This window comes from Scyliorhinus canicula, chromosome 3 (assembly GCF_902713615.1).
Source record: "Scyliorhinus canicula chromosome 3, sScyCan1.1, whole genome shotgun sequence".
In the NCBI taxonomy this organism is placed as follows: domain Eukaryota; kingdom Metazoa; phylum Chordata; class Chondrichthyes; order Carcharhiniformes; family Scyliorhinidae; genus Scyliorhinus; species Scyliorhinus canicula.
This window is the reverse complement of record NC_052148.1, coordinates 23318669-23346039: the sequence shown is the minus strand read 5'-3', so window position 1 is coordinate 23346039 and position 27371 is coordinate 23318669. Positions and strand designations below refer to the sequence as shown.

The following is a 27371-nucleotide window of genomic DNA, read 5'->3' as shown; positions in this document are numbered from 1 at the left end:
AGCAGACTCAATGGATTGAGTGGCCTACTTCAGCTCCTACATATTATGGTCTTATAGCCTAACTCAAGAAGCGTTCCTGATTGCAGGAGAAGCGGCAAATGGCCACAAACAGCTTTTAAAAATGCCGGCTGGGATCGACTTTAAGGTTGAGAATGCCATCCACCCCGCACCTGCATTCTCCCTCCGGCAGATCTGGCAGTGTGCAGGCCCAGTGCCTAGCGGGACAGACTGCCTCCTCCTGACATCAGTGCGCTGTCCCAGTACAGTCTCCTCCTGACGTCAGCAAGGCGTCCCAGGATCAAATTTATTTTTAAAAACAGAGAGCAGGTCACAGGCCCGGCACATACACCAATGTCACAAGGTCCATGCTTTGGGGACAAAATCACGGAGGAGAGATTCCTCCATTTTGTATCTGCAAACAAAGAAACCGAACTGTGTGAAGAACTGAAGATGAATCATCTTGTAATAAGGAATAGAGGGCCCGAGACACAAACAGGTCAGCATCTCAGTGGAGAGACCTGCTGGAGAGAGCTTTCCCAGGAGAGTCCACGGCACGATAAATCAGTGCTGGTGTGAGTTGTATGCAGAGCTCCGGGGTCTCTGGTGAACACACCATTAAGAAGCTGAAATCAGGAACATAGCAGTATATTTCTTGAGACATGGCTTTCCTAATAGTACCAATGCAAATCAGGATGCAAAGCCCTTGTGTGTTACATGCACAGAAGTACTGGAAAATGAAAATTTTAAACCCTCAAAACTTCAACGGTATTGAAAGACAAGTTTGAGAACAAACCTCTTTTTTTCAAAGCATGCAGTGAGAATTTAAATCATCAGCTGAAGTAGTTAGCAGAAATGCAATATTGAATGACAAAGCAAGTGAGTTAGTGAGGACCAAGCAGGCTCACCTGTCGCATTAAAGGTAAGCAAAAATGGTGTTCCGCGAAGGTCGGGTGGTATGGTTCGCAACGGTTGATCCCAAAGGTCAGCCAGTTGATTAAGTGGTTCCCGGGAAAAACACTGATGTAGAAGGACAAGGGCAGCAAACGCATGGGATTACCATCACATGCAAGTTCTCCTCCAAGCCACACACCATCCTGATTTGGGACTATATCGTTTATCCTTTACTGTTGTTGGCTCAAAATGTGGTAACTCCTTTGCAAACAGCACAATGGATCTACCTACACCACCAGGCAGTTTTACCAGAAACCCCCACATTCCACAAATAAATAAAAGAAAAACTGCAGGAAATGGACTCAGGTAAACAAAGTAATTTAGGGAGACATGGATGAAATCTCTGGAGTGGGTGAATCATTGTCATTCGTAAATTCCATTTCGATTGATCTTTCAAGGAAGGGTCGCAATACAGCCTTGTTGCTAGGATTTCAATCTAGTGTAATAATGCAGTGAAATTTTAATACTGAAAATATCCAGCAGAAGAATTAGAATCCATTTCACCAAATTTGCCAGAGGATTTTGAGCCATGCAAGAGTCTCACATAAAAAAGTGTATCTGGAGCATTTTGTACAGTTTTGGTGTCCTTATCTGAGGAAGGATGTTCTTGCTATGGAGGGAATGCAGCGAAGGTTTACCAGGCTGATCTTGGGTTTACAGGATTAGAAAGGGTAGATTCAGAAAGAATGCTTCCGATAGTGGGGGAATCCAGAAATAGGAGGTCATAGTTTGAGGATAAGGGGTAAACATTTTAGGTCTGAGGTGAGGAGAACTTTTTTCATCCAGAGAGTTATGAATCTGTGGAATTCACTACCACAGGAAGTAGTTGGGGCCAAAACCTTGCATAATTGCAAGAAGGGATTAGATATAGCTCTTGGGGTCAGCATGATCATAATGAATGACGGAGCAGGCTCGAAGGGCTGAATGGCCTCTCCGCTTCTATTTTCTACGTTTCTATGTATGCATCACAACAGAGTAAATAATGCCAAGTAAATAATGTGATAATTTAAGGACATCTGAAGGAAACATTGCCTCATAGCATATACCTGCGATACTAATAGTATACATAGGCTTAGTGATGAGTGATTAGTGATGAGATGCAAAACAATTACCACTCATTCAGAACAGCCCCAGGTTCGATTCCCAGCTGGGTCACTGTCTGTGCGGAGTCTGCATGTTCTCCCAGTGTCTGCGTGGGTTTCCTCCGGGTGCTCCGGTTTCCTCCCACAGTCCAAAGACGGGCAGGTTAGGTGGATTGACCATGCTAAATTGCCCTTAGTGTCCAAAAAAAAGGTTTGGAGGGTTATTGGGTTATGGGGATAGGGTGGAAGCGAGAGCTTAAGTGGGTCGGTGCAGACTCGATGGGCCGAATGGCCTCCTTCTGCACTGTCTGTTCTAAAATTGGTAACAAAACAAACTAGAAGTGCCATTTCTTGGAGTAATAAGCTTCCAGAAAACTTACCATGGAAAAAAACAATATCTGCAAAAGACCGAACTGAAGTCAGTAGATGGCAGAAGTGCAGTAATCTACATAATGCAAACATTATATTGGTGCACAGGAACAGAGCTATGTGCAGCAGTTCACAGATAAGAGTTCAGTGCTCAGCACAATACGTGTCAGAAGATTGTATGGTACGGTGGAGATTGGTGCAATTAAGGAAATAATTCTCTTGTATTTGTTGGCAAATGGTTGCTATTCATGACTGAACACATTCAGTGCAGCACTAGTACAGAATGTCACAATCCAAAAGTCACTAATTACCAATTTCTGATACAAACAGGACTATTTAGAAAGTCCAGTGAGGGCCAAAAAAACTCGACATGAAGTTGAAAGGGAAATATTTCTGAAATCTCAAGGATGGCTGAGTCACTCTGCCCAACTATTCACTCATTAATCATTTAGATAGGGTAGAAAGCCACATAACCAAATTTACCAACAACATAAATATTGGGGGGGCATTGTCAACAGTGCATACGGAAGTGTGAAATTCCAAAAACAGATTGGGCAAAACTATGCCAAATGGATTTCAATGTAGGCAAATGTCTAGTCATCACCTTTGGACTGAGAAAAGGCTAGCAAAGGGCACTTTCTAAATGAGGAAAGGCTGGAAACATTGGAGGTCCAAAGAGACTTGGGAATCCAGATAGATAAATCAGGAACAGGTACAGAAAATAATCAATGGTGAATGGAATGCTGGCTTTTATATCTAGATACTGGATCAAGGGAGGGATAGAAATTATGCTTCAGCTATACCTATGGTGGTTCAACCACATCTGGAGTACAGTACAGTTCTGGACATCATACCTCAGGAAGAATATATTGGCCTTGGAGGGAAAATTACTGGAATGACACCAGACCATGATTTAATTAAATTTTCAAGATATTATGGTTAACAGATACATAACATTGGGAGAACAATTTCTGCTAGTCAGAGTATAAGGCGAGTGGGAACAGACATTTCCAGGATTTTCAAACTCTATTCTGCCAACAGCTGGTGCTAGATCAATTATGATATATTTAACGAACAGAAATCTAAGAAATGCAGAGCAACGGTGGGTAGAGTTACTTTGCCGATAGCCATCTGGTCGCCATAGTCCCAGGTGACCATAGGCTGCTTTCCCCTTTGAGGGGGAGAGCTGACTGGTGGTGATTTAACCCGAGCATCACCATACCTGAGGCGAGGGGCATGGTTGAGAAGATGGGGCCTTCATGAATAACCTCAGCCGGTACAGGAATTGAACCAGCGTTGCTGGCCTCATTCTGCATCACTAACCAGCTATCCAGCCAACTGAGCTAATCTCATTGAATTATGGAACAGGTTCAAGGGGTAAATGGCCCACCTGTTCCTTGAGAGGGTAGCAGAACCTTTCCAAATCAATAAATTAAGGTAGGTCAGGTAGTCCTTCTCACCTCCACTTAAGGGGTGTTCCAGTTATCACACTTTCAGATTTCAATAGCCAATTGACTTGGATCTAGACAAAGTAATCCTTTATCTAAACAGAAATTGCTCATGATTCTCTAATTCAAACATGTTTTATCTTGGGTCAATGAAGGGCTAATAAATAATCAGCGGTTATTTATTTTGGGATGAAAAAAGTCTCAAAGATCAGCCCACAAATCTAACATTCAATGTTAGATTTCCCCAACAGTTCCCAGGGACAGGGCAATGGTATGTAATTAATTAGCTGTCAGGAAAAGCAGCAATTATCTTTTTAGCGCTTTAGCAGGTGGAAGAAGATAGCCCCAAATATCCTCCTCCCAACTGTGGTTCAATTGTTTCAATTATTTAATGGGATGTGGGTGTCACTGGCTAGGCTAGCATTTTGTTGCCCATCTCCAATCATCCTGGAGATGGTGGTGCCGAGTCACCTCTCGACTGATGGAAAGTTTATTTAGACAAAAGGAAGGGAGATCCAAACAAACTTGTAAAGCCTTAGTCAAATGACTGACTGGTGTGAAATGAGTACTGAGGGTCACACATGAACAGTAGCTACCACAACATCTTGCTTTCAACACAAAGAAAACAATGTGCTTCATATCCAGCACACAAAAGGCAGTCGTCATTTCATGAACTGCATAGGCACTCATGGACTGCCCTCAGAAGCAGGAAACAAATATTAGCAGCAGCCTCTAACTAAATACATATTATAAAACGAAGAGCCTCAGTTTTTGGCCTATCCAGTTAGGAGACTTTTCTTTGCACTGTTGCTTCACAGCGCCAGGGTCCCAGGTTCGATTCCCAGTTTGGGTCACTGTCTGTGCAGAATCTGCGCGTTCTCCCCGTTTCTGCATGGGTTTCCTCCGAGTGCTCCGGTTTTCTCCCACAGTCCAAAGATGTGCAGGTTCGTTGGATTGGCCATTCTAAATTCTCCGTGTACCCAAACAGGGACCGGAATGAGGCAGCTGGGGGCTTTTCACAGTAACTTCATTGCAGTGTTAATGTAAGCCTACTTGTGACAAAAAAGATTATGAGGTGTGGAATTGCTTTATGCCTAGATGGCCCTTGACAAAAGGTGAAAGCAAAGACAGAATTTTGAGTGGTCGTCAAAGTAGCTGTTCAACAAACTTATTTAATATCTTGACAGGTCTGAACAGAGTATAATGGGAGAGCCTGCTCTCTTTGGTGAAATGGCACAAAAATCAGAGCAACATGGTTTGGTTTTACGCGAGTGGTACAGATCTGGAACACACTGCTGAGGGCATGGCAGAAGCAGATTCAATTGTGATTTTCAAAGGAAATTGGAGACTGTAAACCGGGACATACAAGTTAACCTGCCATATAAGTTGACCCCATTTCATCCAGCTCCAAAAATCATGATTTTGCAGCCACTTGGTATATAAGCTGACAGACTCTTTTCAGCCATGGCATGCTGTACACAGATGAGCACTCCGTTTTAATCTGAACCGTAAGCAGAACAATACTTTTCACTGCATCTCGGTACACATGACAATAAACAAATCCAGTCCAATTTTCTATCACACAAATGCACGTTGAAGTTACTGGGTAGAAGTGATCAAGCAGGCATTACAGGCTGTGTTGTGAAGACATGCTGGGGTTTAAGACACACCCACTGAGTGGAATGCCGATGACATTTCAATGTGGTGATCACCCAGGCAGTTTAAAACCATAGAAAGGTTACAGCATAAAAAGAGGCAATTCCGCACATTGTGTCTGCATAGGCAAGAAAGAGAAAAAAAAAAATCACGGTGCTGAGGACCCGGGTTCGTTACTGGCCCCGGATCACTGTCCATGTGGAGTTTGCACGTTCTCCCGGTGTTTCCGTGGGTCTCACCCCCACAACCCATAAGATGTGCAGGCTAGGTGGATTGGTCATGCTAAATTGTCCCTGAATTGGAATAAAAAAAGAATTGAGCACTCTAAATTTTTAGAAAAGGAGGAAAAAAAGAACCTAGCCACTCATTTTAGTACCATCTTCCAACACTTTGCTTGTTTTAACACTTTAGGTGGGTGCAGGCATCGTTTAAATGAGTTAAGCATTTCTGCCTCAGCCATCAATTCAGGCCTTGAATTCCCCCACCATCCTCTGGGTGAAAACGTTTTATCTCATGTTCCCTCTCGATAACTGATCTCTCAGTGAGGGAAAACAAGTCTTTCCTGGCTACCCTGTCTCAGCCCCTCATAATTTGTGCACCTCAATTAGGACATCCCCCAGCCTCCTCTTCTAAGGAAAACAACTCTAGACCATCCAAACTCCGCTCATAGTTTACTTTTATATTTGGCATATGAATTAATCTCCATTTTTGGAAAGAATTTTTGAGGATTCAAAGGCTGACTTATAAGTCAACATTTATGATAACTATCTGATGAGAAAGAATGGCAAATGTACAGAAAAGGTGGAATAGGCTCTTGCAGAGAGCTGTGCTGAGGACCCGGGTTCGTTACTGGCCCCGGATTACTGTCCATGTGGAGTTTGCACATTCTCCCTGTGTTTCCGTGAGTCTCACCCCCACAACCCACATGCTACAAGCATTCACGATTCAATGAATTGAAGTGGCTTTTTCAACTTACTTTTTAAGTTTTCAAAGTCAGATACGGTTTAAAATAAATGGAAATGTGAAACCAATTCTGAAGTATTGCATTTTCTTTTTGCAGTGAACCGTGCTTAAACTCAATTACAGCAAAAAGAAATTTGGGATATTACCAAGATCGCATCTTAGTTCAGGGGACCCATACCCAACTGCTGTTCTACCACAATCTAGGATCAGCATAGAAACCAGTTATTACATTTAAAAATGATACATCCAAGGGGAAATACTTGACAAGTGCTTTTAGTCATCTACTTTTCCTGTGCTTTAGAAAGAGTACCCAAATAATCGTTAATTCACAGCTTAAACAACTTATTAAAGGCGACATGGGAATAATAATAATCTTCATTATTGTCATTATTAACACTGCAATGAAGTTACTAAGAAAATCCCCTAGTCGCCACACTCAGGCGCCTTTCGGGTACACGGAGAGAGAATTCAGAATGTCCAATTCACCTAACTTGCAAAACCTTGCAAAAGTATATATTTGAGGGGGAGAAAACAGAAAATTATGGGGAAAAGCAGGGACATGCAACTGAGGAATAGCTCCTTCAAAGGTGGCACAAGCTCGATAGGCCGAATGGCTAACTGTGCTGTCTGAATTTACAATCAGTGCTTCACAGTCATGCAAGAAACTGCTGATTAAATTTCAAGTTAGGCTCTGAACGGTTAAAATTTGACAATAAAAAAAAACTGTGTAGCAAGTTAAAATTTCATGTCAGGGTAGAAGAAAATAAAATTAAATATATTCTCAGTCTCTTGCAGTTGTCAGTGTTAAATAGATTCAGACAGATCACACACTTAAGCTGCCATCACTGAAGAAAAATCAAACAAATTAAAATTTTCTTTGATTTGTTTCAACTTTATTGCCATGAATAGTTCACAGTTGCTCAGTACAACAAAGGATTGAGTAATCACTAAGCATGAGTCTGAGAGTGGAGAGCTGGTTTGGAACTCCTAAGGCAACATCAGGATTCCAAAGTGATGTAGGGCAAGTGGAAGCTGATTGGGTGAGTACTGTCAGGAAACTATTTACTTACTTTTATTACTTACAGTTTTTACAGTCTTATTTTGTGGTTCATCGCTTGCAAGGACTATATTCTATATAATGAGGATCAGGGAAGAATGGCCAGAGAGTAATTGATTATTTCTGACATTAAGTATCTTCCAAAAGGTTTAATTTAGGGTTACTATGTGTGGAAGAAGTGCCTCCAGCTGCAGCCCTTGGCAGTCTGGGTTTTGGAATTGGAGCAAATGCTGGGGACACTGAAAATGAAAAATGAAAATGAAATGAAAATCGCTTATTGCCGCAAGTAGGCTTCAAATGAAGTTACTGTGAAAAGCCCCCAGTCGCCACATTCGGCGTCTGTTGGGGGAGGCTGGAATTGAACCGTGCTGCTGGCCTGCCTTGGTCTGCTTTCAAAACATGCGATTTAGCCCTGTGCTAAACCAGCCCCTATGGAGCTTCTGCAAGGCAGAATGCATTGTGGATAGCACATAGAGAGGTGGGCACACCACAGGCTCCACAGGAAGGAGTGGAATAAGTGACCATCAAGCTGAGCAAGACTCAGCAGGTAGTGCAGGAATCTCCCGTAGCTATTCCTCTGAAAAAGAGACCCACTTTGAATACTGTGAAGGGCAATGGCCTCTCAGGGGAAAGCAGCAACAGCCAAATTCTTTGCACCGCGCTTGCCTCTGCTGGACAGGGGAGTAAAAAGTGTGCGAATGCAATTGTTATAGACAATTAAATTATAAGGGGAAATAGATAAGCTTTCCTGTGGCTGCAAACAAAACTCCACGTTGCCTCCCTGATGCAAGGGTCAAGGATGTCTCAGAACGGTTACTGGACATTCTGAAGAGGGAGGGTGAACAGCCAGTGGCTGACACAGTACATATTGGCACAAACAACGTCAATAAAAAAAGGATTGAGCTCCTAAAAGCAGAATATAGGGAGTTGGGGAGTAAGTTGAATAGTGGGATCTCCAAGGTCCAACTGAATCCTACAGGATTACGACCAGTGCCAAGCGCTAGTCAAAAAAAAGTAAATGACTGAGCAGATGGTGTGAGGGGGAGGGTTTAAGATTCCTGGGACATTGGGATCAGTACAAATTGGACTAGATAAACATGGGCAGGGCCAGGACTGATATCCTAGGCTGAGTATTTGCTGGAGTGGTTGGGGAGGGTTTAAACTAAATGGCAGGGAAAAGGGAACCAATGCAAGGAGTCAGAGGAGTGGGAATCAAGGACAAGAACAAAAGACAGAAAGGAGAATAAGAAAAGAGATAGCAGAGAAATCAAAAACTACCCGAATGGGTAGAGCTGAGAAACACTAAGATGCAAAAAAAATTAGTGTGGGCTGTACGTAGACCCCTAAATAAATAAATAATAATCTGTTATTGTCACAAGTAGGCTTACATTAACACTGCAATGAAGGTACTGTGAACAGCCCTGAGTTGCCACATTCTGGCGCCTGTTCGGGTCACAGAGGGAGAATTCAGAATGTCCAAATTCCCTAACAGCACGTCTTTCAGGACTTGTGGGAGGAAACCAGAGCACCCGGAGAAAACCTATGCAGACACAGGGAGGACGTGTAGACTCCACAGAATGGCCCAAGCCAGGAATCGAACACGGTCCCTGGCGCTGTGAAGCAACAGTGCTAACCACTGTGCTACAGTGCAAAAATTGTAATTTCAACGGTGTGGGAAGACAGTCTAAAAACATGTAACGGTTCCTGCTATGCACACACGAGTCACATCCCTACTATGTCTCATTCAAAATGAGAATCAGCACAAATCTTTTATAATATTACAAACACAATCCCGTGAGAAAACTCAATATTGAGGTAAAAATATTCAAAAAACAAATTATGGCAGCGGGGAAATGTGTAAAAGAAATTCCTGGAACAGGACTACTCAAGGGAACTGAATTAATGTTTCAGAATGTCTTTCACCCAGATGATTATATTCTGTCAAGTAATAATGTTGAAAGAACCCTTCAGGAAAAGGTAAAGAAGTACTGTACTGTGGATTTTTCCCTTAGCAAAATACATGGATTTAAAATTAATTCTGAACATGACATTTTAACCAGTTTCGCTATTGCCATAACCAATCTGTACATCAATTTAACATACATTCCTTAGATATCACAATGACTTGTATTCAAGCACAGTGCTCCAATTTCAATGACCCAGTGCATCCTCACCTCATCCTTAAACTGACTGGCCTCAAACTCGCAGGTTATAATTCTCCACTTTTTTGAACATGTATTTGCAATCCTGGAGAAGTCACACGGACTCGAAACATTAACTATTTCTGTCTCCACAGATGCTGTCAGACCAGCTGAGTTTTTCAGCATTTTCTGTTTTTATTTGCAATCATTCCTCTAGTTATGCTTCAAAAGTACTCAATTGATTGTAAAGTGCTGGGAGATGTACAGCGGTTGTAAAAAGTGCTATATAAATGCAAGCCTTTCTTTCAGTCATTGGCAGCACTGCTATATCCAAGCGAGAATTATAAGATTGTGGCGAATATTTCTGCAATTACTTCCCTAAATAAAAACGTTGGCTCATCCACTTATTAATGCAAACCTTTCTAATAACTTGTCTTCATTTCCTTACAGTAAAGGCTATGGCGCTTGACAACATCTTGGCAGTAGTACTGAAAATTTATGCTCCAGAACTAGATGAGCCCGTAACAAAACTGTTTCAGCACAGCTACAACATAGGCTTCCACCACAATTACCCACATACACCTGATCCACGGAGCATCACAGTGGTGCAGTGGTTAGCACTGCTGCATTGCGGCGCTGAGGACCCGGGTTCAATCCCGGCCCCGGGTCGCTGTCCGTGTGGAGTTTGCACATGTGCCCCGTGTATGCGTGAGTCTCACCCCCACAATCCAAAGCTCTGACTGGTAGGTGAAACTGGCCATGCTAAATTGCCCCTTAATTGGAAAACAAAAAGAATTGGGTACTGTAAAAATTATATTCTTAAAAAATACGCCTGATGCACAAAAAGGACAAATCCAATCTGGCCATTTTAAAATTTATTTCATAGGATATGGGTGTAGCTGGCACGGCCAACGTTTGCTGCCCATCCCTAATACTGACTGGCTTGCGAGTCCATTTCAAAGCACAGTTGAGAGTCAATCACATTGCTGTGGGTCTGGAGTCTCATGCAGGCCAACTGTGCAAGGATGGCAGAATAATAATAATCTTTATTAGTGTCACAAGTAGGCGTACATGAATAATGCAATGAAGTTACTGCCATCCCCTAGTCGCCACATTCTGACGCCTGTTCTGGTGCAGCGAGGGCGAATTCAAAATGTCCAATTAACCTAACAGCACGTCTTTCAGTACCGGAAAGGAAACCGGAGCACCCGGAGGAAACCCACGCAGACACAGGGAGAATGTGCAAACTCCACAGACAGTGACCAAAGCCTGGAAATCCCTCTCTGAAAGGACATTAGTGGACGAGATGGGTTTTTATGACAATCGATGGTAGTTTCTGTTGTTAAGACTAGCTTTCAATTTCAGATTTGTGTCATCATTTGATTTCAAATTCCACCAGCTGCCAGGGTGAGATTTGAACACTTATTCCCAGAGCAAAGACCTAAGCATTTGGATTACTAGTCCAGTGACGTTGCCACTATGCCATCTCTCCCCTAATTACTACCCCATCAGTCATCTCAATCATCAGCAAAGTGATGGAAGATGTCATAGTCAGCACTTATAAAACACTTACACAGCAACAATCTGCGTGCTGATGCTTAAGGGCCAATCAGCCACAAACCTAACTACAGCTTTGGTAACGTTACTGGACTAGTAATCCAAATGCCTAGGCCTGTGCCCTGGGAATAAGGGTTCAAATCTCTGCCAAAAACAGAGTCCAGCTTTTAATTTCAGATTTTATTAACTGAACATAAAATCTGTCAAGTTTGAACTTGTGCTCCCAGAGCAATAGCCTGGGCCCATGGATTACTCGGCCAGTGACATTACCACTGCACCAACATCTCAGCGATTGGAAGCCAGCCATCACAACCCAAGGCATCGCTGGAGTCGAGATGCCAGCTGATGTCACAACTGAACAGTCAGGTCTCACAGCAGATCTCCAGCTCGATATATCGTTACATTTATTTTTTGTTTATAGACGTGGATGAACATTCACGGGACTGAAAGATTAAAACATTTATTAAACAAGATTAACTATAATACACTCCTGCACCCCAGCTATATCTTTACAGGTTATTCATGACAGCCCGCCTGCTCAACCTTGCCCCTAGCCTGAGGCATGGTGATCCTCAGGTTAAATCACTACCAGTCAGCTCTCCCCCTCAAAGGGAAAAGCAACCTATGGTCATCTGGGACTATGGCACATTACACATCTTTACAGGTATATACATATTTATAAGGATTACACAGGTTGCACAACATATCTTATATTCTAATGTTTTCAGTTAGCTCACAGCACGGTAGCATAGTGGTGAGCACTATGGCTTCACAGCGTCAGGGTCCCAGGTTTGATTCCCAGCTTGGGTCACTATCTGTGCGGAGTATGCATGTTCTCCCCTTGTCTGTGTGGGTTTTGTCCAGGTGCTCCGGTTTCCACAAGTACCGAAAGACATGCTATTAGGTAATTTGGACATTCTGAATTCTCCCTCTTTACCCAAACAGGCGACTAGGGATTCTTCACAGTAACTTCATTGCAGTGTTAATGCAAGCCTACTTGTGACAATAAAGACTATCCTGAAAATGCTCCTCTTATTCCAACTCACTGTCTTCCAGTGTTAACCAACTCACTGTTAACCAATCCTCCATCCATCCTCATACACTGCCCCCAACACCAAGGATACCTTATTAAATAGCCTTTTGTGTCGCACATTGGTTGGAAATTCAAGTATATTACATTTACCGGTTCCCCTTCATCTATCCTGCTCGTTACCATCTCAAAGATTATTATTAATTAAAATGCAGGCAAGGGCAACTAAAACCTACAGACATGCAGGGACATTTGTTTAACATGAAGTTGCAACCTTTTCTTCATGCACCGATACAGAAAAACAAATTAACCTTAAACCTTATTTCTAATACCCACAATATAAATCACAAACCAACTCTGTTCCTATCAAGTCCTTCAGGGAGGATGCTGGGCCTAACTATCTTCAATATCCTTCCCTCCATCATTGTGCAAATACTGTAGAATATTCCCACTTGTTGCAATGTTCAGCACAAATTCGCAACTCACCAGATACTGACACAGTCCATGCCCACATGGACAACATGCAAAGTTGTGCTTACAAGGGACCAGTGAAATTCAACTCACACAAGTGCCGGGCAATGACCAACTCCAACAAGAGAAAATCTAACCATTTCTCCCTAACTTTCAATGACCTTACTGATCTTTGAAACCCCCCCCAATATTTTTATGGTTACCAATGGCCAGAAACGCAACTCGACCAGCCATTTAAATGCTATGGCTAGAAGAGCAAGTCAGAGACTGACAATTCTGCAGGAGCACCTCAACACCTGTCCACCATCTCAAAAGCACAAGTCAGAACTGTGATGGAATACACCCCACTTGCCGGGTGCAGCACCAACACTCACGATGTTCCACATGGGAGAGCACAGTGCCGTAGTGGTTAGCACTGCTGCCTCATGGCACTGAGGATCCAGGTCCGATCCCGGATCCGGGTCACTGGCCGTGTGGAGTTTGCACATTCTCCCCATGATTGCATGTGCCTCACCCCACAACCCAAAGATGTGTAGGATAAGTGAATTGGCTTTGCCAAATTGTCCCTCAAGTGGAAAAAAACAGAATTGGGCACTTTAAATTTGTAAAACAAAATTAAAAGTAGTTCCACACAATGCAGGAAAAGCAGCCACTACATCCCATGCACCACCTTAAACTTTCACTTCATCCACCACTGATAAACACTGGCAGCATTGTGTACCTTCCACAAAATGCACTGCAATTCATCAAGCCTCCAAACCCACCAACCTTCTACCACCGAGGAAGAACAAGGGCAGGAGGCATCTGTAATTCTCCTCTAAGTCACACACCTTCCTGACTTGGAACTATACTGCTTTTCCTTTCCTTATCTAATCTCCCTGCATGCTTTTTGTTTATCATAATTTTGCCAATTCATTTTCAAAACCAAGAAAGAAATATATCGATGATCTGTTATTTTCTTCTATAAAAACGGCACAGATCTCAGCAAAAATTACCGGTCTTGAGACTCTAATTTCCCAATACTTGTCAAATAACCAAAGGTTTGCACATTTTCTTTGGTGCATTATTCCTTTGAAATCAAATCTCAGGTTACGCTCCACTCTTTGAAGCTGTAATCAAACATTAATGGGATTTTTGGCAAAAAGGGTGTCGTTTGGGAAGTGTTGATTGAAATAATGAAGAAAAGAAACACAGCTTTCAACCATTAAAATCGGACTGATTGATGGGAGTTGCACTTCAATACAAATCAAATTAATTCTGTAGCTTCAAGTTCAAATTTATTGCCCTTGAAGCCAACATACCCAGGATCAAATATAAAGCTATTGTCTTGTTGCCATCCCCACTGCATATTCTTGTAGGAATCATAGTAACCATCTTGCAAAGCCGTCTCAATCCAGCACAACCAATAGGACTTGAGGCGACTCGGCTGCAAGAGCAATCAATGACCTTTTCTGGGCAGTTGCACAGGGACCCTATTCATATTCATCACACTCTTCTTCTAACCCACCCCCTTCTCCCCCCACCTTGCAGTAAACTCCAGCTAACTGCTCCAGAAGCTTTTCACTCATATTTCCTTTGCTTTTCAGGACATTTACAGGAAAAAATAAGAGACACAGAATAAAGACAGTCACAAATAAAAATTCAAAGATAAGGTCATACAAACTTCAGAGAGCACAAAAATATACATAAGCCTGTTCTGTGGAGGACTGCTAAATAATTCAGTCAGTCAATTACAAACAATGGCGCATTTATTGTTAGTTTGAGCTTGGCACTAAGCCTGTGCCTATCAAGAGCAACAAGCAATATTGGTGTGTGCTGAACTCGCTGAATAATGTACACTGCTGAATTGTTTAAAATCTTCATCTGTAAATTGTGCTCCATTTTTGAACTTCTGCAATTTATGAAGTTAACAAATTAGGATGTGAAACCACATATTGATAAAGTTTCTCCTCTGCAACTACTCTCAAGACGATCAAAAGTTGCTTCTGACAGACTATGATCACAGTCAGCCCTGAATACTCAAATTGTATTTTTCAATGCAGAAACTAATTGCCATCTGTGTGGTTCGAGGTAGAAGATCAGAAGATAAACACTCACGAGTGCTGTAGCAAAATTATAATGTTGGTCATAACCACCGTTTCCTGCGCCTAAAGATTCTTAATGAATGACCTCAAACTAGAAAATGCTGCCACATAAACAATGTTTTCAAAATACTTGAAAGCGCGACAGTTTCACTTTCGACAACCTTTTCGTCCACATTTGGAACACTCTTTCATTGATTGAGATCACATGGATAATCATGACATTAAACAGAAAACATAATTGAATTATAAACAGTTATGTCCTGAAAATTCAGGCTTTTTTTAAGGCTAAATATTCCAATAATCTGAGTGGTTTGAATTCAGAAAAATTAATAACTCAGCAAAGTGGACACCTGGCACTTAAATTAGATGAATTAGCAGATAGTTCAAACTGGACAGATTGCATCTCCTCTCCTTTTCACATCTTTACCAAATAAATAAAAAACTTGACGACAGCAACAAGGTTGGGTACATGCCATGTCACTTCTGTCAAACGTAACATTGAAGCGAACAGATGAAAAATTTTCACTGAGTTGCTAACTGGTGGAGATTACATGCTTTATTTACACATCTGCAGTGTAATACTCAGTCACATTCTTGATACTGGACATTTACATTGGCATCCTCATTGTACATCTCGACTGCGAGTTCACAATAGCAGCTGCTACTCTCTAGGCTATCCCCCAGAATCCTGTGGTACAATCCACAAGTGAACACTGTTGATGGGAGAGCTGAAACAAGTAATGAAACAACAAAATCTGCAGTCCCTACGGTATTTCAGCAGAGGTCTTCAAAGCCGAAGAGCTTTCCTCACATCACGGGCAGCACGGTAGCATGGTGGTTAGCATAAATGCTTCACAGCTCCAGGGTCCCAGGTTCGATTCCCGGCTGGGTCACTGTCTGTGTGGAGTCTGCACGTCCTCCCCGTGTGTGCGTGGGTTTCCTCCGGGTGCTCCGGTTTCCTCCCACAGTCCAAAGATGTGCGGGTTAGGTGGATTGGCCATGCTAAATTGCCCGTAGTGTCCTAAAAAGTAAATGGGGGAGGGGTTGTTGGGTTACGGGTATAGGGTGAATACGTGGGTTTGAGTAGGGTGATCATTGCTCGGCACAACATCGAGGGCCAAAGGGCCTGTTCTGTGCTGTTCTAAGACTCCATTCGTTAATCCTACAGATTTGAACGGTAAAAGAGCTTTCCTTCCTCAACTTCAGGAATGGGGGGCAGCACAATGGAGCAGTGGGTTAGCCCTGTTGCCTCACGGCACCGAAGTCCCAGGTTCGATCCGGCTCTGGGTTACTGTCCGTGTGGAGTTTGCACATTCTCCCCGTGTTTGCGTGGATTTCGCCCCCACAACCCAAAGATTTGCAGGGTAGGTGGATTGGCCACACTAAATTGTCCCTTAATTGGAAAAAATGAATTGGGTACTCTAAATTTATTTTTTAAAACTTCAGGAATATGACAATTGTAACTCTCTTCAAGGATGAAAATTAATGGGTGGCACAGTGGTTAGCTCTGCTGACTCTCGGCGCCGAGTTTGATCCCGGCCCGGGTCACTGTCCATGTGGAGTTTGCACATTCTCCCCGTGTCTGCGTGGGTCTCGCCCCATAACCCAAAGATTTTTTCTTATAAATTTAAGAGTAGCCAATTCTCCCCCCCCCCCCCCCCCCCCAAATTAAGGGGCAATTTAGCGTAGCCAATCCAACCTGCACAACTTTGGGTTGTGGGGTTGAAACCCACACAGACACGAGGAGAATGTGCAAACTCCACACGGACAGTGACCCAGGACCGGTATTCAAACCTGGGTGCTCAGCGCCGTGAGGTGGCAGTGTTAACCACTGTGCCACATGCCACCCACCCACAACCCAAAGATGTGCAGAGTAGGTGGATTGGCCATTCAAAATTTGCACCTTTATATTAATCATGCTGTGGGAACTATTGGGGTGTTTCCCTCTTGTCCGTAGCAGGGAATATACTGACATTCTCTTGAATCGCCTACTTCCTGAGGCTGAGGAAATCATCCCAGTGATACGGTGCCACTTTTAACCATCAAGAGGAACCTCTGTTGCCCAGATACTGTTGAGAACAACACCAAGAACACTTCATTGCATTCAGCATTTGACTCAGTAAATCTTGAGGCTCTCTGGATTTTGCTCCAAAGATTTGGATGTGCAAAGAACTTAATTACAATCCTGTAACTGTTTCATGCTGATACGATTGTGGGAGATCTGCACTAAATGTCTTCAAAATCAGGAATAGCAAGCAAGGCCATGTGATAACCGCAAACTATTGACAGTGGTTATTCACCTCAAAGATCAACTGCCCTCTGCTTAAGAGTATTAAATATATTAGATAAGTATTAAAGAGTATCAAATAAGAGCATTAAATAAGGAGTATTAAACAATTCTTTTTACCTCTGTGCCAAAACAAATCTGACCACCACTGACATACCTGACCTACAGCGTGCTCATACTGCACCAAATTTTCAAGCTACTTTCGGCCTTTTCAATTCTGCGCCGATGCTTGAATGTTGCCAAAAGAAACTATCAGCCAAGTGTTCTACCTCACATATATTGACGGTCTCACTACGCCGGTGACCTGTTCCTCTACGTCTCAGACCAAACAAGAGCATTACCCTGCGTCTCTGGATTACTAGTCCAAAGAACAAAGAAAAGTACAGCACAGGAACAGGTCCTTCGGCCTTCCAAGCTTGCGCCGACCATGCTGCCCGTAAAAATTAAAATCTTCTACACTTCCGGGGTCCGTATCCCTCTATTCCCATCCTATTCATGTATTTGTCAAGATGCCCCTTAAACGTCACTATCGTCCCTGCTTCCACCACCTCCTCCGGCAGCGAGTTCCAGGCACCCACTACCCTCTGTGCAAAAAAACTTGCCGCATACATCTCCTCTAAACCTTGCCCCTCGCACCTTCAACCTATGCCCCCTAGTAATTGACCCCTCTACCCTGGGAAAAAGCCTCTGACTATCCATTCTGTCTATGACCCTCATAATTTTGTAGACCTCTATCAAGTCACCCCTCAACCTCCGACGTTCCAGTGAAATGAAAATCGCTTATTGTCACCAGTAGGCTTCAAATGAAGTTACTGTGAAAAGCCCCTAGTCGCCACATTCCGGCGCCTGTTCAGGGAGGCTGGTACAGGAATTGAACCGTGCTGCTGGTCTGCCTTGGTCTGCTTTAAAAGCCAGCGATTTAGCCCAGTGTGCTAAACCAGCCCCTAAATGTGAGAACAAACCAAGTGTATTCAACCTCTCCTCATAGCTCATGCCCTCCATACCAGGCAACATTCTGGTAAATCTCTTCTGCACCCTCTCTAAAGCATCAACATCCTTCTGGTAGTGCGGGGACCAGAACTGAACACTATACTCCAAGTGTGGCCTAACTAAGGTTCTGTACAGCTGCAACATGACTTGCCAATTTTTATACTCAATGCCCCGGCCAATGAAGGCAAGCATGACGTATGCCTTATTGACTACCTACTCCACCTATGTTGCCCCTTTCAGTGACCTGTGGACCTGCACACCTAGATCTCCCTGACTGTCAACACTCTTGAGGGTTCTACCATTCACTTTATATTCCCTACCTGCATTATACCTTCCAAAATGCATTACTTCACATTTGTCCGGATTAAACTCCAGTGACAATACTACAACGCCACTGCCTCCCCATAGCAGTCTAAGCCTAATGCAACTAAATGTTGTGCTCAGAGCACACGTAACCAAAACTCAAATGAACAGGTTCTCCCAGCAGGTGAAGGCAAGTGTGAACTGTGCCAGGGAGGCTGAGATAACCACACCCACATGTTTTGGACCTGCCCCAGACTTGTCCGGTTCTGGATAACCTTCTTTGAGGCAATGTCCAAGGTTGTGGGAAGTGAGGATGGAGACATGCCCAAAAGTGGCAATCTTCGAGGTCTCAGATCAGCCAGAACTCTTCATGGGGAGAGGGGGCCAACACCCTAACCTTTGCCTCCCTAATCGCCCGAAGACTCTTGATGGACTGGCGATCGGCAGCACCGCCCAAAGCTGCAGACTGGCTGTCCAACCTGTCGGAATTTATCCAACTAAGGAAAATTCAGCATCCATGGGTCAGAAAAGGGCTTCCACAAGACATGACGGCCATTCACCAACTTGTTCCAAGATCTATTCGTAGCCAGCAGCCAATAGAGCGGGAGGGGGAGAAACAGGGAACAGACAGGCAGGTTGGCAGGAGGGGGTCGCAACTTACCCATCCTCCCCAGAAGAAACTACGTAAATATTGACTGTCAGTGATGACAACATTGTGTACCATAAAACATGAAAATCAAAAAACATTTTTTTTTAAACCTAAATATTAAAAGAAACATTCTAGAGTTTGTTGAACATTTCCAACACCTTGACAGGACTTCTCAAAGTAATTATTGACGAGGCAATACAACAGCAAACTTGGTTCAGCCTTTTACAGACTACAACAGTGGGCGTCTGACAACAAAGCACTTCACAAATCAACAAAAGTTCAGTGTACGGAGCAACTGTCATCATAACACATCTATACTGCAATGAGACCTGGGACTGTGTACAAGTGTATACGAGTGCTTGAGAAATTCCATCAGCATTGCTTCCACAGAGCTGCCAACCTTTCCCAACAGAAATTGGTATTCCAGATACCAAAAAACTATTTTTGTAGTAAAATCCGAACTTTCATTTCAAACGAAAAATGCCCACCAATCTGAAGCATAGCTTTACACCTTTGTTGCACAAATCTAAAACACAAAGAGCTTTTTTATGCATCGTGAATACCGTCCAGTCCATCACACGAACATGCCTCCCATCCATCGACTCCATCTGCACCTCCCGCTGCCTGTGGAAAACGGGCAGCATAATCAAAGACCCGTCCCACCCGGCTTACTCACTCTTCCAACTTCTTCCATCGGGAAGGAGATACAAAAGTCTGAGAACACGCACGAACAGACTCAAAAACGGCTTCTTCCCTGCTGTTACCAGACTCCTAAACGGCCCTCTTGTGGGCTGACCTGATTAACACTACAACCCTGTATGCTTCATCCGATACCGGTGTTATGTAGTTACATTGTGTATCTTGTGTTTGCCCTATTATGTATTTTCTTTTAATGTACTTAATGATCTGTGGAGCTGCTCGCAGAAAAACACTTTTCACTGTACCTCGGTACACGTGACAATACACAAAATCCTTATCCAATCCAAATGGAAAATGCAACTCTACGCTTCATACATGTACATCATCATGATGGGCATGCACGGGTCATAAGGGCAGCACGGTAGCATGGTGGTTAGCATAAATGCTTCACAGCTCCAGGGTCCCAGGTTCGATTCCCGGCTGGGTCACTGTCTGTGCGGAGTCTGCACGTCCTCCCCGTGTGTGCGTGGGTTTCCTCCGGGTGCTCCGGTTTCCTCCCACAGTCCAAAGATGTGCGGGTTAGGTGGATTGGCTATGCTAAATTGCCCGTAGTGTCCTAAAATGTAAGGTAATGGGGGGGGGGGGTTGTTGGGTTACGGGTATAGGGTGGATACGTGGGTTTGAGTAGGGTGATCATTGCTCGGCACAACATCGAGGGCCGAAGGGCCTGTTCTGTGCTGTACTGTTCTATGTTCTATGAGTGGATATTTTCAAATTAAGTTAGAAACGTTCAGTAAAGCTAGGAACAAAAAGTGTGAACAAAACATTTGCCTTTTTACATGAAGTTCAAAAATGTCCTGAACACTTGATTAACTTAATTGAATTCTTACAAGAAACTCTATATAGACAAAAGGAATCAAAAAATATTTTCATGAAGTAGCACTAACAGATTTGATGTTCAAATTAGAGTTTATGACAGTAAAGGTAAAAGAGCACAAAGAAAAGAATGGCCACAAAAAGTAGACAGCAGAAGATATGGTTAAATAGGTGCATGTTGATTTAGGTTTACTTTTTCAGCATTTTTGTTACACGCTCACAGCAAAAAGTGCAGTTTCCACAAGTAAAACAAGGATTTGTGAACTGAATCCTGCTGAAACTTAATAATCTGCAATTTATTATCAGCTTCACTCCATCGGTATAGAAAGAGGGAAACAGAGTTAAAATTTCAGATCAATGGCCTTTCAACAATTCTGAAATGTTGACTCTGCTTCTTTCCCCACTGATGCTGCCTGACCTGAGTATTCCAGCACTTTCCTTTCTTTAAATACATAGACACAAAGATCAGTGATAGATCGAGTGTTGAGTCTACTTACTGTCGTCTAGTCTCTCGTGACGTGATTTTTTGTATCACTATAAAATCCAGGCAACTTGATGCCTCAGAAACTGCACGAAAGTCAGGATCACGTGACCTTCGGATTGTCTCACACATGGAGGCGTCGAGGTCCGTATTGGTTTCCTTGGCAACAGGGCCCCGCCACCTCTCCTCTCTACACACTGACACGCATGACAAACATGTGTGTCATTCACAAAGCCAGCTCCACAAGCATTCTGGCAAAAGTCCTGAAGGAGCAGTTTCGATGAACTGAACACTGTTCGGTTGGCCAAAAAATATATCTTACACAGAAAATACAAGCAGGAGGCCATTCGGTACTTCGGCCCTGCTCCGCCGTTCATTATGATCATGGCTGATCGTCAAGTTCAATACCCTGATCCTGCCTTCCCCCATATTCCTTGACCCCTTTAGCTGCAAGAGCAATATCTAACCCCTTGAGGAAATTACACAAGATTTTCGCCTCAACTACTTTCAGTGGCAGTGAAGAAATTTCTCCTCATCTCAGTCCTAAAAAGGTTTATACCTTATCCTCAAACTATGACCCCTAGTTCTGGACTCCCCATCACAAGAATATTCTTTCTGAATCTACCCTGTCTAACCCTGTTAGAATTTTGTAAGTTATCAGATCCCCTCTCACTCTTCTAAACGCCAATGAATATAATCCTAACCGGTCTCTCTTCACAAGGCAGTCCGGCCATCCCAGGAAAATCTTCATTGCACTCCCTCCATAACAAGAACATACTTCCTCAGATAAGGACACCAAAACTCCAGGTGTGGCCTCACCAACACCCCATAAAATTGCAATAAAACATCCTATTCCTAATCTCAAATACTAAATTTAGTTCCATCATCCGAATCATTAATATATGTGAAGAGTTGGGGTCCTAGCACAGATCCCTGCGGTACCCCACTTGTCATTGCCTGCCAATCGGAAAAAGACACATTTATTCCAGCTTTTTGCTTGTCTGCTAACCAGCTTTCTATCCATCACAAGACCGCAATCCCATGCGTGTTAACTTTACACAACAATCTGCCACGTGAAACCTTGTCGAAAGCCTTCTGAAAGTCTAAATAAACCACATCCACCGGATCTCCCTGGTCAACTCTACTAGTTACATCTTCAAAGAATTCCAGTAGATTTGCCAAGCAGGATTTCCCTTTCATAAATCCATGCTGACTTTGCCTGATTATACCATGCTTTCCAAATGCTATGCTATGAAATCCTTGATAATGGACTGTAGCAACTTCCCTATTAGTGATGTTAGGCTCATTGGCCTATAGTTCCCTGTTTTCTCTCCATCTCCCTTTTTGAATAGCGGGATTATATTCGCTATCCTCCAATCTGTAGGAGCCATCCCAGAGTCCAAAGAATTTGGGTAAATGACCGCCAATGGATCTATTATTTCTAGGGCCACTTCCTAAATACTCTGGATTGACGATTATCAGGCACTGGAGATTTATCCGGCTTTAGTCCCGTTAATTTCCCTCAAACCATTGCTTTCCTAATACTCAGTTCCTCGCTAAAACTTGTATTTCTCAGAACTTCCGGTACATTGTTCATGTCTTCTTTGGTGAAAACAGAGGGAAAAAAATGTCTTTGTTCCCTGTTATGAATTCCCCTTTTTCTGAATGTAGGGGGCTGCCTACATTTGGTTTTATCATTCGTTTTCTCTTTACATACCTATAGAATCTCTGACAGACAATTTTTATGTTCCCCACTAGCTTACTTTCCACTTCTTAATCAATCCCTTGGTCTGCCTTTGCTGACTGTTCCCAATCCTCAGGTCTATTGCTCCTCCACATTGCCAAGAACCCTACCATTAACCCTGTATTCCGCATTCAGATTTGTCCTTCCAAAATGGACAACCTCACACTTTTCAGGGCGAAACTCCATCTGCCACTTCTCAGCTCAGCTCTACATCCTATCTATGTCTCTTTGCAGACGACAACAGACCTCCTCACTATCCACAACTCCACCAATCTTCGTATCGTCTGCAAATTTACTAACCCACCCTTCAACTCCCTCATCCAAGTCTTAACTTACAGAATATAGCTGCCCTGTGGACCAACTGGACCTCCGCCCTCCGACTCTGCTCCCAGTCAGCTGTACTCTAAACTCCTGGCTCCCTTCACGCTCTTTGTGGAAATGAAATGAAAGGAGCACCTTGCTCCCTCCTCACCTAACTCCCTCAGTCACCAAACCCTCACTATAGCACTAAAATGCACCAAATTCAGCACTCCCTCAGTCACCAAACTCTCACTATAGCACTCAAATGCACCAAATTCAGCACTCAGTGCAAACCATGGTTTGGCCAGTTCCCTTTCTGCTCTTACGCCAAAGAGGAATAAACAACTTTTGGAGTTCACCTATTCATCCCTCGGATGCCTGCCATTACCTGGCCACTGTCTGTCCTTTCAGTAATGTTTCCCAGTCCATCACCGACAACACACATCATCATAGTTACCTTTTTGAGATTCAGGACCCTAGTCTTAGAATCAATTACCTCACTATTCACCATGATAAAAAATCCGATCACATTATGGTCACCACCAAGTCCTCTTTTCTCAACTCTCAAAGCGACCGAGTCTCAGGGGAGGAGGATGAAACATTTCAAAGACACTCTGAAGCTCTCCATGGTGTGGAAGCATTGACATTTATGACTGTGAGGAGCTTGCCACCAATTGTTCAAACTGGCAACAGCTCATTCATCAAACTGCATCATGCCTTGAGTCACAAGTTCTTCATGATGGGGCTAAACAGTGACAGAAAAGGAAAGAAAATCCTGAACTTTGGATCCCATTACATCGTGGGATATCTTGCTCCATGCGCGCAAAGTTACACGGGTCAAGAATTGCCACATTCAGTCTAAGACCACCCAGGGACCTGCAACCGAGTAGGTGTATCCTCAAATCTAAGGTTAACCGACAGTACACCTTATTTATGATCATGAGAGCAAAAGTGAAAAAAACTAATTTGTTTTGAACACACTTCCAAACTAAAACCAGTATTTTCACTCATGTCAATATAAACAAACCACATGAAAAACACAAACATCTCAAATACAAGTTCTCAGCTCAAACTGCTCCTGCACCATCAGTAACATTCCCATTACAATTGATAATTACCATGCATAATGCACGAAGGACTGTTTTGTAAAAACTGAAATTTTCTGCCCCAGAAGATGTGGGGAAATTGGAACTTTCAAAAACAAACTCTCAAGATTTTTTTTATGCAATGGTAGCACAGGACATGGAGCTCATGCAGATAAATGAATTTCAGATTGAATGGAAGAGCAGGAACAATGGACTGAATGGCCTAGACGGTTCCTGTAACGGTGCGGTTTGCTCTATAATAACTACAGTAAGAAGTCTTAAAACATCAGGTTAAAGTCCAACAGGTTTGTTTCAAATCACTAGCTTTCAGAGCACTGCTCCTTCCTCAGGTGAATGATTCACCTGAGGAAGGAGCAGTGCTCCGAAAGCTAGTGATTTGAAACAAACCTGTTGGACTTTAACCTGGTGTTGTAAGACTTTTTAAACTGTGCTCACCCCAGTCCAACGCCGGTCATGGCAAGAATAATTATGAAGAGTTTCATATAACACCCATTCAATAATTAGTACATTATTCTACATACGGGGTCCTTCGTGTAGATACATCAGGTATCAGGACTGTTAATTATATTTATTTGTATGTAATTAGTAGGGATTCTCTTGTGTTCCTATGAACAGGAACACACAGACTACGGCCATCAGGGTAGGAGATCTATGTTTGTAATGGAGATCTCTAAATAAATGTTTACGAAAGCAAATAAAGATTGGCTCCAGTTTATTCTCCGCCACCTGCCTTTTAAGATTCTGTTTTGTGAGCCATTTTTCACATTTAATGCAGAAAGGCCCAAAAATATTCAGACTTCTCTCCATTTCAGTGACACCCTAATACATTGTAAAAATCTAAGGAGACAGTTCAAAATTAAGCTTTCTGCTGAACTTCGGTGCAGTCTTAAAACGTGCAAAGCTCTGCAGTATTGAAGGGGTTTCGAAAACTGAACAGAAAAGACCAATGTCATATTTGAGATGGCGTAGTGGTAATGTCACTGGACTGGTAATCTTGAAGCCCAGGCTAATGCTCTGGGGACATGGGTTCAAATACCACCATGGCAGCTGATGAAATTTAAATTCAATTAATTAATTTAAATCCAGTCTCAGTAATGGTGGTCAAGAAACAGTTGTTGTAAAAACTAATGTCCTTTACGGAAAGAAATCTTCCCGACCCTGGTCTGGCCTGTACATGACCCATAGCAAAGTGATTGACTCTTCTGAAATGGCCTCGCAGGCCATTCAGTTTACGGTCATTCAGAATGGGCAAACAGGTGCTGCACTTTCCAGTGATGCCCACATACAAATAAAGAACATTTTTAAATACTTGACTCATCCCCACAAAACAGACACATTGGCAAAGAAGGTGCAATGTTTAACGGAAAAGTCCCGACATTCATCAACTGTTCCAACTCTCATCATATTCTTCTGGCAAAAATCTCCAATTTCATCCAGGCCAACTCAAAATGTTACAAATCGGATATGGAAAGCATACAGAAGATGGAAAAAAATCACAACACCTGAAGAATTACAAATTCCAAAAAGTGCAGAGAGCCGCTGGAGGATCAGGCACATAGGTCATTAAAATGTAATGAACAGATACAGAAAACGTCAAAAAAAATAATGGAATGCTGACCTTTGTACGAGGAGGATTAAATGTTAAACCTTAGCTATACAAAGCCCTCGTAAGATCACAGGTACCAACAGCAATTCTGTCCAACAGAGCACCACACTGTCATGATATGCAGACATGCAGATAATGATATACAGACAGGCAGCTAGTGAACACATAGAACAGGACATGACCAATGTGCAGGCAGGACACTCGGGGTGGTATCTGACTATAGCAGGCACGAGGCACTCACACTCCGCCTATTTCCACTGATGGACTCTACAGAGTGAGTCAGGGTGTATTTACAGTATCACACCTCCAGCACGTGGCGAAGAGCTACTCTGGTTCAGTCAGACAGAGTAACCACACTTAGGTTAGCAGAGAGTCAAAATCAGAGGAGGAAATGGGGAGGGGGCGAGGCGGGGCGAATGGGGAGGGGCCGAGGTGGGGGGAATGGGGAGGGGCAAGGCGGGGGGAATGGGGAGGGGGCGAGGCGGGGGGAATGGGGAGGGGGCGAGACGGGGGGAATGGGGAGGGGGCGAGACGAGGGAATGGGCAGGGGGTGAGATGGGGAAATGGGGAAAAGGGGAGGGGGTGAGATGGGGGGGATGGGTGAGATGGGGGGAATGGGGAGGGGGTGAGACAGGGGAATGAGGAGGGGGTGCGATGGAGGGAATGGGGAGAGCATCAGATGAGGGAATAGGGAGGGGGTGAGGTGGGGGAAATGGGGAGGGGGTGCGGGGGGGAAATGGGGAGGGGCGAGGTGGGGGGGGGCGGTGGGTAAGGGGGGGCGAGGTGGGGTAAGGGGGGGGGCGAGGTGGGGTAAGGGGGGGCGAGGTGGGTAAGGGGGGGCGAGGTGGGGTAAGGGGGGCGAGGGTGGGTAAGGGGGGCGAGGTGGGGTAAGGGGGGGCGAGGTGGGGTAAGGGGGGGGCGAGGTGGGGTAAGGGGGGGCGAGGTGGGGTAAGGGGGGGCGAGGTGGGGTAAGGGGGGGGGTGGGGTAAGGGGGGGCGAGGTGGGGTAAGGGGGGGCGAGGTGGGGTAAGGGGGGGCGAGTGGGTAAGGGGGGGCGAGGTGGGGTAAGGGGGGGCGAGGTGGGGTAAGGGGGGGCGAGGTGGGGTAAGGGGGGGAGGTGGGGTAAGGGGGGCGAGGTGGGGTAAGGGGGGGCGAGGTGGGGTAAGGGGGGGCGAGGTGGGGTAAGGGGGGCGAGGTGGGGTAAGGGGGGCGAGGTGGGGTAAGGGGGGCGAGGTGGGGTAAGGGGGGGCGGTGGGTAGGGGCGATGGTAAGGGGGGGCGAGGTGGGGTAAGGGGGGGCGAGGTGGGGTAAGGGGGGGCGAGGTGGGGTGGAGGGGGCGAGGTGGGGTGAGGGGGGGCGAGGTGGGGTGAGGGGGGGCGAGGTGGGTGAGGGGGGGCGAGGTGGGTGAGGGGGGGCGAGGTGGGGTGAGGGGGCGAGGTGGTGGGTGAGGGGGGCGAGGTGGGGTGAGGGGGGGCGAGGTGGGGATGTGAGGGGGCGAGGTGGGGATGTGAGGGGGGGCGAGGTGGGTGAGGGGGGGCGAGGGAGGTGGGGGAGGGGGGGCGAGGTGGTGGGGAGGGGGGGC

The 27371-nt window shown here is 44.3% G+C and overlaps 1 protein-coding gene across 1 annotated transcript in view; it reads right to left on the bottom strand.

Moving 5' to 3' along the window:
• The window catches only part of atrn (attractin), a 382044-nt gene extending 360878 nt beyond the window's left edge, over nt 1-21166 (bottom strand). Inside the window, exon 1 of the mRNA XM_038792945.1 lies at nt 21051-21166. Coding sequence (XP_038648873.1) covers nt 21051-21166 — 116 coding nt within the window. The remainder of the gene's footprint in view (nt 1-21050) is intronic.
• Between the last annotated feature and the right edge of the window lie 6205 nt (nt 21167-27371).